Below are 15,175 nucleotides of genomic sequence, written 5' to 3'. Positions count from 1 at the left end.
AAGGTGAATGAAATCCTTGGAAGGATGAGATATGAGGCAAATGCGAAAGAAGGATTTGGGGATCTAGCAGGGAACAATTTAAAGAGAAAAGGTTAGACTAAAGGCTTACTTTTTTTGGTAGTGGTGTTTGATCTATTTGCTTTTAATAAAAAACAAATCTTTGTAATGATCTTCCATTCTGGATACTCTTTATTGTCAAAGAAAAAGAAATTGAGATGGCAGCATATTCTGTTTCCAGTAGGATAAAACCCTGACACACAGACAGTGTTAAATTTTTTCTTTATATACAGTAAAATATAAACATAGCAGTGTGTGCATATAAGGGATTTAGAAAGAATATGACAATTATGGAGGTAGAAAATTATGGAGCTAGATAAATAGTAATATGCAGAATTTGCAGTGTTTGTTGCCTTTAAAAATATCACATTTTGTTAAAAATGCTGAGTGACTTTTCTCTTTGTATTTCTTTTTAACAGACTCTGAAGGCAGATCCAGAAGAACTGTTTACAAAACTGGAGAGAATTGGTAAGGGGTCTTTTGGTGAAGTTTTTAAAGGAATTGACAATCGGACTCAGAAAGTTGTTGCTATAAAAATTATTGACCTAGAAGAAGCAGAAGATGAAATAGAAGACATCCAACAAGAAATCACGGTGTTGAGTCAGTGTGACAGTCCATATGTAACTAAATATTATGGATCCTATTTAAAGGTAAGATACTCACAGATGGTGGCTATTTATTTTTACAGGTGAATCTTTTCCAGGCTATCCAGTTGTGCCTGTTTTTGTTGGTGAGGTTTGTCAAACCTCGGTTGAAGAAAAATATGTTTTTGTCCTTTCAGCTCTAAAGAAAGAATGAGTTACTGTATTTTGTGAAGTATGTGACAGAATTTAATAAGAAAAAGCGCTCGTCTATTGCTATATCTGTACAAAACCTCCTTTAAATAGCATGAGTTTGTTGAGCTCTAATATGTTTAGATTCTCTAATATTAGTTAATTTGAATTCAGAAAATGCGACCTAAGTCTGCATTTGAATTACCAAAACATTAAAAGCAATTAGTATCAGCTGTTACATGAGGCTTGAAATTTTTTGTCAAGGTTTGATCCCTGATCATTCTGAGCTCTTAGGTTGTTCTTCTGAGGAGACTGAACCTAGCCTTTGTCTGAGTGATTTAAAAATTAAAATCTGAAAGTGAATAATTTTGCACATTAGACATAAGTGAAGCTAATAATGAAAGGGGTTTCTGTTAACTGTCTTGTGAATCTGTTTCCCTTTCCTCCCACTGCCATATTATTATTGTCAGGATTCAGTTTGAAGTGTGCCAGATAATTTGCTCTTTTCTTTTTTTGTTATTGTTTTTAATTGGATGGATGTAATGATTTATTATATCTTGAAGGTTGTGGAAGTATCTGGAAGCTTTTGGTATTACTTTATTCCTTGGGCAGACTTTGTTCCCATCTCGACAGCTCTTTCTTTTATGACAGTGAGATGAGAATCTAGATAAGAGATTGTTGTCTTGGCAGGATTTGAAGTTAGAAGTAGGCAGAAAATACTTTATTCAGTTTGCTTTTGCTTTTGTGGAAGTATTCTGTTTATCTGCAAAGACATGAAAGTTCTGAAAGGGGGACCCTGCTTTATCTCTGTCTCTGAGATTGCCAGTTAATTTCCAAAGAAAAAAGGAATTTTTCTGGATCCAGAATATACGTTTCTCAAGTGAGAGACAGTTTTTCCTTTCTTCCTTGTGCTCTGAACCAGTTTGCTTGGATATCTTATCAGTAATTTGTTAATGGTTTTTAGACCTGATAACTTGTTACCAGAACTAGACTTAGGTATAGGTTTGGTCTCAGAAGCATCAGAAGGTAGTTAATTGAGCACAGTGAATTGGATAAAGTTTTCCTCATGGCTTCTACCACTGCTTTTGAAATTACACTGTGAAAGACTGATAGTTCAATGAAGTATGGCAGCTGCACCACTGTGCCTTCCTGGTCTGTTTGCTCTAAACAGTTGTAGCCCTTCCCTGTGACATTCCAGCTGTGTGAGCTGTCCCATCATGTCTTGGTAATTGCAATGAGATCAAAGCCTTGTTAACTGCACAGAGATCTCAAATTCCTGCTGCTTGTTCCCTATACTGCCTTCATTGGTGTGCCAGCACTTCACAGAGGTATTTGAGTTTGTCAGTGTCTCAGTAGGGGTGCAAAGGAATGTCACACAGTCCTTTCCTCTTCTCCCACTTGTCCTAGTTCAAAGCTCTCTTTACCAGGTTGGCTATTCTGTTGGCAAAGGCTTATATGACCTTTTTCATGAGGTGGGTTCTATCTCTTCTAGTCAGCAGAGTCGTAAACCAAAACCTTGTTGCCAGCCCCAGTGGTGCAGCCAGTTTACTTTATAAATCCATCTACTTCTGCTCTCATCATTTACCAAAACCGGCATAATTAATGAAAAGACTACCTGGGCCTCCAGACCCTTGTCTCCAGAGCCCTGATATTGAATGTGATAGTTCCTATTACCCTTGGTGTCATTTGTGCCCACATGAGAAACCAGCGAGGGCTATTGGCTCTTACAGGATAAGAAATAGAATATAAAAAAAGTCTGATGGGAAAACCTCTTATTAGTTTACATTAGTAAACTAAACACATTAGTAAAAATGTGTGTAATTATAATGAGGCTGAAAAAGAAAATCTAGTGTTCAAATTTGAACTAAGTGAATGTTGATGTTTTTTGAAGGTGTTACAGCAGTGGCTGCTTTTCCTGGTAGAAGGTGAGATTGTAGGGCTCTATACCCTGGGTGAGTGTGGCTGGGTTGAAGAGTCAATAGGGATACTTGTGCTTATTGTTGTGGGGGGGACCCTCTGATACCTTCCTATCTCTTTTTCTGTTCGGTACAGTAGCTTGTGAGTTTTTCAGCTCGTGTCAGCTTTCTAAGATACAGCACCAGTAGTGGCTGTGTGTGACTCAGTTACTTTTGCAGTGAAGTACAGCTCTTGCTGCAGTTAGTAGAATGTGAAGTTACTCATGAACTCATTGCTTCAGTGCTTTGTGAATGTGTGTTGTTTGTAAGATACTTGGTACTGCAGCACTTTTGGTCTTCAAAACAAAAAGCTGATTTCTTTATGCTGTTAAAAATTAATGTGTGGTAGTTACTAGGTGATGCTGATAAGTGGTAGGATCTTTGCAAAAGAAACATCTTGCAGTTCTATTTGCTTTCTAAAAAAAGAGTAAGATCTTGTTATCAGATAGAGATATTGTGTCATCGCATATATATATACACACACACACACACGCACACAAAATGGACTATATTAATATTTAAATGAATTGGTTCATATTCTTGGCTAGAAATCTAAATTTATTTGCTGCTGGTCTCTGTTGTATGTGGAAACCGGGATTGCCATATGTAGTTAAAAGGGTCTGACCTTCTTTTAGCTCTGTTTCTGACAATGCAGATAATCCATCACTGAGAATGTTCAAAACATTAATTTTCCATGTGTTGAGTGATTGGGAGACACTATTTCTTCTGTGATTGGACAGTTTAGCACTAATTACAAGAAAGATAATGTCTTGTCACAGAACAAACGTCTTTGAAGTTAACAAGTAGGAAAACAATAGGATCTCAGTTTATATTGCCAGCCACTTCACTAATTATCATCCTCTAGTCTGTGCAGTCTTGTGCATGTTGACCATGGTTCTGGTGGATGTTGGATAGAGAGAGTTACTGTTTGCAGGGAACTCTTTATTTGATTTTCTATTAATTATTTTGGCATACAGATTGAAATTGTTTTTGGAATTGCTATCCTTTCTCTAAGTAGGCAGAATGTTTCTGGCGTGTGTTTTTAAATATTTTTTTAGGAAACCAAATCATCTGTCTTAGAGAAATTTTATATTGTTCTTCATTCTCTGTTACTCCACACCTTCTTCCATTAAGCTAGGTGATTTTATATGCCAGTGTGTTCAGGAACCTCTTGTTTGAAATTTTAAAAGGCTTATATAATACTACTGTGCTTGCCTGAGGCCTCTTGTTGTCTTGAGATGATGTGAGACAAGCTTGTCAAGCTCTTGGTGCCTTCTGCATGATATACATGGTGGGACAGTTGAAATAATTATTCCAATTTAATGAGTTAATAAAAGTTTCTTTGTTCTAGTAACTTCTTACAGTGTGATATACCCAAAAGCCTAGTTAACTCTGCAATACTCTGTATATCCTATTTGAATGTTTTGAAAATGTGTTTATAGCAAATTCTTCTTTCATGTGCAAAAACTAAGCCATATCTGTTCATATGAAATATTACTGCTTTAGCACAATGAGTCTTAAATAAGAAGCAACTTATTGCTCCCATAAAGCAAGCCTTGCATTCCTTCTAGACTTTGTTCTGTGCATCTGTTTTTGGAGATTTGTGTGCAGTTGCTGTGATCAGAGTTCTTGCAAATAGAGCAAAAGCAATAGTGAAGCGATACCAGTTTAAGTTGTCATTCTGAATATAAATTTATTTGTGGTACCTTTTTGTTGGAAATCAAGATACATTTATATAAAACAGAAATTGAAATGCCCTTTTCTAAGGGCATTGTATTTTTAAATGAAATGTCCTAATGTTCCCATTCTATTGGGAAAAAAGGTCTTTTGTTTGTAGGATATACTAAGTAACTGCAGTGTTGCTCTTAAAGTAAATTGCAGTTCCATGGTTTATGTGGGTGCACATATCTACAGGGATTGCCATTCCTTGTCTGCCATGGTGTGTTAAAAGCCTGTCTTAATGGTCCTTGCTGTCTTCCAAATGAAAGGTTTATCTGTTCCTCTATGATCTGATTAAATGCTCCAAGGATAAAAGAATAGTAGTTTTTTTTAGATCCTTATAGAATTAATTCATGAAACTTCTCTGGATCTGTTTACTTATTTAGATTTTAGGTTAACAGCATTCACGTTCTTCCTTGTAATGGATTAGGGATTTTTTTGTTGTTGTTTTGTTAATTTTTTAAAAATTTCTTATAAATTTGGCTGAAATTTTTTGTCTCTTCTGAGTTTTGCTGTGCTGGAACTCTTAGGAAGTATTGCTATGCTACTTATTTTAAAACTTTTTCAGTCAAGAAGCTTGTCAGCTCTGCTTTTTGCATCTTATTCTGTTTTACCAATTTTTCAAGAGCTTTGTTAGATTTGGTTCCATGGGTGTTTTTCCTGTCCTTGTTGTTTGAAATATGTTTTATTTTCAAGATGCAGATGTCTCTCTGGTAATGTTTCTTCAGTTTTTCTTGAAGTATGGCTTTATTATAACTTAATAATGTTTTTATATTTCTTGATCTTGTTATTATTTAGAAATATGAGCAAATTAATTTATGTTTGTATTTAAAACATTGAAGGTTAAAGACCCTTGACTTTTTTGCATGTATGTATATGTACATTATGCTCCAATAAGTGTATATGGCCAAAAACTGAGATTGATGTGTTCATATGTATGTATATGTTAAAAATTCTTTCATTTCTTCATCTTAGACTTCTGTACATATGTGTGTAATGGCAGAGCAAATAATTTCTAAGTCCTTTCATCATCCATTGTAACTAAGTGCAAATGATATCAAACTGGTATTGAACAAGTTTTGTAGTATATATTTTAAAAAATACTACTGTATCTAAGCTTATGTTTCTTCATCCTCCAAATATATTTTTCTAGCACACTTTGGAGCTTCAGAGAATACCCTCTTTTGAACTGTTTAAATTTATTGACCCAAGAAAAATAAGACTCACAGTATATTTCCCCCTTTATTTCATGCAGACAGCCTCCCATTTTATGAATGTATTTTAAGAATTATTTTTAAAAAGTTTATGGGAAGCAGTGCTAGAAGGTTCATAAAGGATAGCTGCCAATAATTTTTAGGCTTTTTGTTACATAAAACCAGTATGGCTTTTTATTTCCTGTCTAGGATATAGTATACCTACTGCTGAAAGTCAAGGCGGTGTTTCTATAGACAGCAACACAGAAAATAGCTTCTGGTTAACTTTTATGAGTGACACAGTCTACCCTAATTAAAAAAAGAAAGTGTTTTTATGAAGTTTAATTAACTGAGTTCTGTAGTACAGTGAGTTCTGGCAAATGAACTCCAGCCAGAAAAAAATATTTATGAAAAATGCTGATTCTGAAATTAATCTGTGGTTATATTTTTGGTAATCAGATGAATGTGAGGTTGGTAAACAGTGCTGTGGCTGAGCCATAGCAAGTTTTGTGTTGGTTAGGGCTTTAGTATACAGAGGATCAGTGATACTCTTCTTAGAATAATGTGGCCAGTTCACAGTGGGCTGGAAAACTGCAATGCAGTCAGTAAAGAGCTTCTCAGGAGCAGTTTAAGGTTTGGGAAGCCTGTATTCCGGAGGATGACTGAAGTTCAGGCTAGGGTTTGTTTTTTTAAGAGAAGGTTGGAAGTGATGCAATGTGTATATAGGAAAGCCCTTTCTGATAGTTTAGTACTTTCTAACCAGTTATGCCAAAATATGACAAGATGTACTTGCTGAGTGGTCAAGATAAGCAAATTTCATCTAATAATTTCATGTACTGTTTGAAAGGGTAGACAGCTTAAATATTGGAACAGCTTATATGAGGTGGGTTTTATGCCACTAGCAGGTTTTTGGGGTTTTTTGTTTTTGGGGTTTTTTGTATTTGCTGAATTTAAAGAAGCCTGAGCTTGAATGCTTTAGGAGACTTGTGAACTTTAATGTGGATATGTTGAATATTCTAGGTAATGTAACTTGGAATGTGGGTGTTTATGCAGGACTTCAATAAGTTAAAAGTTGGTGTTCTTTTGCTTTGCAGGTTTAACTGGTTTGCTTCAACATTGAGCATCTCTGAGCTGATGTGACCTTAAATGTATGCTGTGGGTCAGCCAGAAGTTAATGGACTTGGTGCATTTTGTCATCATTTAATATAGCAGGCAGCCTTTGGCAGGTTTCATCATGCTTATTGGGATGGGAGACAGAACAGAGATTTTTCCTGCTTTACTTTAAGACTGTAGAATCCCCTGCAAGAGGGGTGCTTCCCCAGCACAGGGAGAAGTGAAACATGTGAGTAGTTTCTTGATGATCCATTGTTGGATGCTGCTGCTGCCCCACAGCAGCGGCTCCTGCCCTTGCAGAGCTGACTTTTGCGACTACATTCCCTGAACTTTGGGTGGGCGTAGAACCATAGAGTCATAAGATTGTTAAAGTTGGAGAAGACCTTTCAAGATGAGCCCCAGCCATCAACTTAGCACCATGACCACTTTGTTCACCATTAAACCATGTGTTCACATTTTCTGAACGCTTTCAGGGATGGTGGCCGCTGCTTCCCTGGGTTCTCTGTTTTACAGATGCTTTACAATCCTTTATAGAAAGTGAAAGAAATTTTTCTGTGAAGAAATTTCTCCATCTGGTACAACTCAAGGCTGTTTCATCTCATCGTGTCAGTTGTTACCTGGGAGAAGAGACCGACCTCCTGCTCACTGCAGCCTCCCTTTGGGTGGTTATAGAGAGCAATAAGATCTTCCTTTTCTCCCCCCACCTCCCTCAGGCAATCCTCATGAGACTTGTGCTCCACACCCTTCCTTAGCCCCATTGTCCTCGGGACTCATTTAGGCAGGGTTAAATGAAAAAAGCTGTAACTGTCTTTCATTTTTCCTGCTGCAGTTGCAACCATGTTGTCGTCATTGTATTTAAGGAGGAGTTGAAGTGTTGAAATTCCTTCTTTGTTCTCTTGACCAAAGCTAGAAGGAATTGTCTTCACCTTTAGGAATTCTTGCAGCTGGAATGAGAGGAAGGCTGTGATTGCAAATTCTGGTCTTGTGGCGATGTTGAGAACAAAATGAGGTGCACTTTCCTATGAGCCAACCCATGTTCTGGTATGCTTACTCTTCTTCTGAAGCACTGGTAACCCTCTGTTCTCATTAGGCAGCCCTGGCCTGCAGAGAAGTTGAATGAGTGTTGCCTTCATTTTTCTGTAGTAAATGTGGAGATGACATCTGGCTGGACTGCTCAGAAGGAGGTAGCAAGAAGGTTTCTGTAGTGGTTCTGATAGGCTCTCAGATCTTGTCAGTCAGTAGACTGACAAGATTGAGAGAATGAGTGGGAAACTTCCATTGATAGAGCCTCTAATAGCTATAAATAGGACAAAGGCAAAAGGATGCCAAAGAACCCATAAACTCTGTTTCTAGAGTCATGTTGTTTTGCTGTGAAATCCTGTTTTCATATTTATTTGGTCTCTTCTTATTTCAGAGATGTTACCTTAAAATCTGAACCTTTGTTGTCCGTAGTCTTTACTACTGTCTTTCCCTGTAGTCATTTGCTGTGCTCTTAATGAGAAAAAGGTTGTTTGCATTGTCTTAATCAAAGGTACTGTTTCAAATTGTAGTTTTAGAAACTTGTTATTCCAGTATTTTCCTTTAGCAGTTGGAGGGATTATTAGCACTTTCTGGAATCTGCATCATATTGCCCTATTTTTTCACATCTGTCGAAAAATTTGCCTAGTAAACAATGGTGGTAACTTCAAGAATTTTGCTGTTCATCAGTGTAATCAGTTCTGCACTTTTAGCCTTTTATGGCTAAGTAATTCTTACTGTACAAGTACATCAAGGTTGGGAAACATCATCTAGTATATCTCAAAGAAAAATGAGCCTCTGTAGTAACTATATTTTGTATTTTGTGTAAGTACTTAACTGTATCATGTTATTCTGATCCTGCTTTAAATAAAAATTTAGAAAGCTTAATGTGAAATATGGTTTATTGGAAGTAATGTGTTTGTGTTATCCTTGTGATGACCTTGAAAGCTGCCTCTGTACTGCTGTGATTGCTGACCTCTGTATGGTATGTGTGTAATTTCACATCTCAGTACCTGCTTTTAGGCAGATCTAACAGGTATGAAAAATAGGCAGCACCAGTATCTTGTTCCCCATCCTGCTTACCTGTTCCTGCCATGTAACTTGGGTTGGATCTGTTGGCTGCATCATGACTTGGTTCATCTGGGAAACAAGTTCCTTAATGTCTTCTCCCTTCCCTACCAAAAACAACCTTGACAAGAGCAAACCTCAAACACTAACAGATCAACCAGTTCTGACTTGTGTCTATGAAACTGCTAGGTCAGGTGCAAAAATAATATAAATAAAAAAATAGAGACTTGGGTGGCCTAAAAACTGTGAGAATGGGGGGAGAGAAAAGTACCACAGGTTTTGGTAATGGATTACTTCTAGATTAGCTGTAATGTAAAGCCCTGTACTTAGTTTGACCACACAGATGAGGATGACACAACATTGCTTTCTAACCATATGTAATCTTGTGTCAAATGTCCTTCTGTAACTTGTGCATTAACTACTAAACTTCTTGCTGCAGGCCTCTGAAATAATTAAAAAGAGAGTATTAATGTGGCATTGAGGTGTAAACCTTTTGCTGCTGTTGCTGCAGAGGGGAGGTCCAACTGTGCCTTAAAAGTGGCCACAGAGGCTGTTGGAACTTTCAGTTAAGTGGTTCAGCTCACTGAGTGGGTAGGGGACTAGTCACCTCTTTTTTATCTATATTTTTAAATCTTTTGTCTTAAGGATTAGAGCATTGTACACTGATGGTTCAGATTAGTCTGAAGTTTTATGCAAGCCCACTGCCAATACATTGTTTATGGAAGTTCTTCCATCAGCCAGCTGGCAGTAGAGCTGAAAAAAGAGAGTGTGTGTATGTGTTATGTATGTGTTTATGTTTAGACTTAGGTGCATTAGTTTTGTGGGTTTTTTTCCCCATATTTTTGCTCAGATACACTTCCTGGCACAAGGCTTTTCATCTAGAATGTGATTAGTCCTGGGCTGCCAGCCTATTGATCTGATGTTCTCATAAAACTCTAAAACATTTTGGTTGAAAACTTCTTTACCTATGTCCATCATAATCTGGTGCTCTTATATAGTTACTGTGTTTTTGTTGCATCTTGAATATGAATGTTAGGTAGTCTGCATTGCTCAGTTAACTTTCTTTTACTTAAGTATACTTTGGCATTTATATAGCTTTTTGGGTCAGATTACTTATTCTAAGTGTCTGTGTGTTCAATATGCACATAGTGATATAAAAGCAGAGGAGTCACATTCTTTACACTTAAGGGACATTATGGCATGTTGCAAAACGTGTTAGTAAGCATTTTTAAATGGTTGAATGTTGAACTTTAAGAAATTGTTATTTGGAAAAAGTTGGTTAGACTCAGAAATACTGAACATCAAAAAGGGAAGTTGCCCAATTAATAGGTTTAAGGAATGTAGTAGTTCTAAAACTTTGCAGTTCTTGTATTCTGTAGCCAGTGTTTTCAAACAAATTCTTAAGCTTCTTTCTTAATACTATTAAATTCTGTGCTGTTGCATAACAATTGGGATAAAAATGATCATTTGGAGGTACTGAGCTTTCTCCTTTTCTGCTTCCATCAATAGTTCCTTGAAACAACAACTTCTAAGAGCAAAACAAAAACATAAAAAAGGAAGGAGAATGGAAATTATTTATGTGAATTTAAGCTGTTTTTACCAGTAATTAAGAGTCAGAGTAAAATTTGTAAAGACAAAAAGTAGAAAATAATGAGAGTTTTCCAGAAAAATTGTGTTGTTGGGACTGGAATGATGAGCTTGACAGGAATCTGACTTGAAGATCCTGAGCTATTTTAGGGTTGATATATGTGTACAACGCCATTAATAGTAAGAATGTTGAAGAAGCATCAGCCTAGAAGGTGTGTTCTGTAAATAGAGTAATGGAGTTTAATAGCATGTGAATGCAAAAGGGGTAGGAGAAGAGGGTTATAGCTTGATAGGCTGCAGAACAAGGGTGTAAGATGTTAGAAGTTGAGGTAAGTGGTAAAAAAAGGGATTAAACTGATAAATGGATTGATATCTGAGCTAAGAAGTAAATCTGATTTGTAACTTTCATTTTGAATTTAATTTGATGTAATGGGTAAATAGGAACAGATGTAAGCATTAGAGCAATTGTATTTTTGGGCAGTGGAGAAGAAGGGTTTTTTGTGCCTCATATTTTTGTTGTTGGAATTTTGTTTCTTGTGTAGAGAAGGGAATAATTATAAACCTCCTGAGCCCTCTTGGTGTGAACTACTCCAGTGAAGAAGGTTTAAGATACACTGGTATCGGGTGATGTTTTTTTTGGGGGAAATTGCTCATCTCAGTATTCGTTGGCTGCAAGGTTCTTTTGTTAGATGTAATGCAATTTATCTGAGGTAAAGAATTCTGTGAACTAATGCTAGTTTACTTTTGGTTCCAATTTTCTAGTTTGGGACCTTGTACAGTTCATCAATAACCAGTATCAGTAAAATTCAGTTCTATTTGGAGCTTTGATTATGGGTTACATTTTTGTGTTACTTTCCTTTTTGGTGGCTATTTATAAGAGGTGAGTATATGGTCTGTTGGGATTATCATAGGACCGCATAAGTCATTATTTACCATTTACAGAGACGCTCACACTAATCTTTGTAAGTGGACTTACACACACATTAATCTCTGTAAGTGGACTTCCTGGGAAAAGACTTGCCCCAGTTAGCAGTGTAGGTTCCACCCCCCATAAGGCAATGGCTTGGTGGATATGGTTATGAAGTACTTATCTACCTGGTAGACAGGGAAGGGAAGGATGAATCTTGTCAGTCTTACTAAGAATAAAAAATGTATCAGTTAAAAGGATAGTGGCTGTAAGGGGCAGGATTTTTTGATTCTTCCACCACTGTTATGAAGCAAGGAAAGGGAAAGTGGCTGTAGGCCGGTGGGAGGAGGAAATCAATGAGTTTATGTTCAATTAGTGTTCCAAAATAGTGGTTACCCGTTCCTTTATGAAGTGAAATATTGCTTTTCTGTTGTTGGGCAAGTTTCTTGAATTTACTGGCTAGGAGCTGGTTTTGCAGCCAATTCAAGAAATATATGTCTATGTGCTTCCACTGTAATGTACTTTGGTAGAAAGTTACAGAGCCAGATTGCCCACTAGTTTGCAGCTCTGGGAAATCATGTGCTTAATATGACATGCCTAGGCTAGTGACAGCTGGGCTATAAAGGATCATTTCTATGGTGGAAGGGCATGTGCCCAGGAAATGTGCCAAGGAGGCTGTGAATATGGACACTGTTAGAGATGACTCACTTTAGGAAAAACATGTAGCTCGTGGCTTTAGCATGTTGGCATGCAAACACAAAAGTCTGCTAAATGCTCTGCAGAAGGAATCTTTTTTCAGCACTGTGACAGAACATTCATTGTTGTGGGTTTTTTTGCAAGCAAGTGGCTCTGCAAGCTCTCTTACTACTAGCTTATGGCAAAAAGGATGCATTTAAAGATTAATTATATACTGCTGTGGTGATTGCAGGAGGTAATTGTTGAAGCATGTGTGCTGCCTTAGATAGTAGGGTTGACTAGTATATGTGTCTAGGAGTTGAAGTGTGACATTTTTTCTTGAGACCTGAAGAAGGCAGGAGTTTCAGAGGATTGGAGAATGATTCCAAAGGCAAACAACTTTTTTTTTATACATGTATACATGCATAAAATACTGTATACTGAGATGATTCTGCTTAGTCTGAAGTGTCATGTTACCTGTGTTTTTCATGGACTTCACAGAGTCCAAACTGGAATGAGCAGTTCTTCTCTTTACTTAGTTTCTGTTCTGCATTGGCTACCCAGCAGATGCCTTTATTTTTTCCTTTGTGGTTGAACATGTTAGATGGCTGACAGACCTTGATGAAAGGACATAAATGCGCCACATGCAAAACCACAATGATTTCTTTGATTGCAGGGACCTTTTGGCCAGCTTGCAGTAAGGACTTGTGTTTAGAAGAGAACCTTTGAGCTCATCTGTATCTCCCTCCCCTCAAAGGGATGGCAGCCCCAGGACAGCTAGCATTCATCCTGACGCCAAGAGACTTCAAAGGAGGTAAGCGCCTCAGAAACGCTCCCCAGACAAAACACTTGTCCGTCCTGCACCCCAGCCTGGTAATATTCTTTACTACAGCACTACCATCATTCAGGGCTCCTTTGTGACAATTTTTTGAGAACTCTGTGGGGCCTCATCAGCTGCTTGCAGCCCCCTTAAGATTCACAAAGTTGTCCATTGCTGTTGATTTGCTTAACAACCTGCCCCTAGTGGAAGGGAAAAAGACAAGTTACACTTCTGGAGTATAACTCAGACAAATGCTCCCCTCTTTCTCTTAGTTTTTTATTTTTGTATTTTGGATGAAGTCCAAACTTGCGCTTTTCTCAATTCTTCTTTCTTAAAGGTTAAAGTTGGAGGAAGAAAAAAAAGAAACCAAAATCAAATGCTGCTTACTTCACACAGTTTAAAACCTATTTTTAAAATAGGTTTCTGAATTAGCTCTTTATATCCAGATGATTTCCACCTAATTCTTTGTGTGCTTAAATTTCCAGTGAGCATTATTCCAGAAAGGTTCTGTGGAAGTAAATTACTGCATTTTATTCTCTTGAGGGGAATATGTCCTTAGGAATTTCTTCCATGTTAGAGATGCTACCTACATGAAGCACAGACTTCCAAGTACCTGTGGAAAAGTAATTTAGTAAAGAAATCAATTTAAAATAACCAGAAGTTTACTTTGATATCATAAATTTAAACACAAAATGCTGATTGTAGCTTTTTAAAATCTATTATTTTGTAAAAGCAGACTTTTTGGGGTGACATCAACCTCTTCTCCAGCTAGTTCAGTTGAATTGTATGAACACTCAGCTCTAGATCTTTCTTTTCACATTCTTATTCCAATATATAATATAAATTATGTATATTTAATATAGGTATATAAATATATAATTATATATTTCAGTATATTCTTATTATATGAAAATTAAGAGTATTGCTGGAATTATAAGGAAGAACCTTCTAGGGGTTTTTGCTGTGTTGGGGTGGGTTTTTTTGGTTTTTATTTTTTTCTTTCCTTTAGTAGGAATATTTGGGCATGTAATAGACCTTCAGTGAAGATGATCATGTTTGCTAAGCAGCTACTTTTTTTCTAAGGGTATGGATTTGGAGAGTATAGTTGGCCCTCAGACTATTGAAGCTTTAGTATATTCAAATATATTGAGGTAGTGAAGAAGTGGATTGTCCTGGAAAATAATGTCCTGACTAATTCTACACTTACATATGTGGAAACGAAGGCATTTTCCCTCATTTGATCTACCTTTTACTGTCAGTGAAAGTGGAGGTGGTTGTGTTCATTTTGTTGGGATTTTTTTGTTTGTTTTTTTTTCTGTGTTTGTGTTTTGGTTTCTTTTTGGGTGGGGGACATAATTTTAAATAAATTTGGTCTTACACCTGCTTCTCTAGAAATTCAGTAAGGAAAAGTGGAAACAGGACTGAGAATTGCTAGACTGCTTTCTAGTCTAAAAGTGTCTGTTGATGGACATCTACTCTGGTAAAATGAGAGATCTAGCTAGAGATGGGAAGTGTTATATTGTTTGGAGGCTCTGGAATTAATGAAGTACTTAAAAAAATCCTTTTAAAGATAAATCTTGTTACTCTTCCTTGTCAGTTTTTCCTGGAAGAAGCTGATATTCAAAGCAACTTTCTTTCTCTTTTAATTGAGATTAGAACTCAATAATTCATTTAGGAAGCAAAATCAATTTTGACTGTTTTCTTTAGTAACAGTTTTAAACTGTTTTCTTTAGTAGTGTACCAGATGATCTACTTCAGAATGGCAAGATCTTTAGTCATACTTTTGTGATTAATAGTTTGTCTTAATCTGTATTCCATACCATCTGCTTTTGCTCGTCTTACACCTCGAAATCCCAAGGTAGTATATGAATTCGCAAGGTTAAAGATAACTAATTCATGGCATCTGTTGGTGTTTCGGTACTTTTTCACCTTTCTGAGAAAACAGGACTGTACTTGAAGACTCTGCTCTAAAGCATGGATTGTTAGTTGTGTCAGGATGGGGAGGGAGAGGACAGTTTATCCAGAGCATGTCTTTGGTAGCATACCTGTGTATGTGTAGTGCTGTTGCCCCATAAATAATAGTTTCTCTTGTTCTTTGAAATCAATGGTTGTCTTTCCATGCCATCTGACTTTGAAGTGCTTTGAAGCAAGTGTCTTTAGAAAGTACTAGAGTTTGGTTTTACTTAATGAAGTCTCTAATGACATAAGCAAATAGCTGTCAAATGATACACCAATCTATACAATTTCATGTTGTAGTAGTAGGAGGAATTAGATAGAAAATCATTAGCAGA

The 15,175-nt window shown here is 36.8% G+C and overlaps 1 protein-coding gene across 5 annotated transcripts in view; it reads left to right on the top strand.

Annotated features, from left to right (window-relative positions):
* STK24 (serine/threonine kinase 24) overlaps positions 1-15,175 on the top strand; it is a 52,195-nt gene that overhangs the window by 12,539 nt on the left and 24,481 nt on the right. Inside the window, exons 1-2 of one of the 5 annotated variants that reach the window (XM_050969679.1) lie at positions 477-525; positions 12,741-12,878. Coding sequence is in view for 1 of the 5 variants with exons in the window: in XM_009085319.4 (XP_009083567.1) it covers positions 477-707 (231 nt within the window). In the remaining 4 variants the exon portion in view is untranslated. Of the gene's footprint in view, positions 1-476; positions 708-6,811; positions 7,040-12,740; positions 12,879-15,175 lie in introns of those variants that run through there. The other 4 variants (XM_050988017.1, XM_050969697.1, XM_050969739.1 and 1 more) reach the window with 4 other exon arrangements.

The sequence above is a fragment of the Serinus canaria genome, chromosome 1, assembly GCF_022539315.1.
Source record: "Serinus canaria isolate serCan28SL12 chromosome 1, serCan2020, whole genome shotgun sequence".
Classification (NCBI taxonomy): Eukaryota; Metazoa; Chordata; class Aves; order Passeriformes; family Fringillidae; genus Serinus; species Serinus canaria.
The sequence above is the reverse complement of the archived record's forward strand: the minus strand, read 5'-3'. Positions and strand labels throughout refer to the sequence as shown.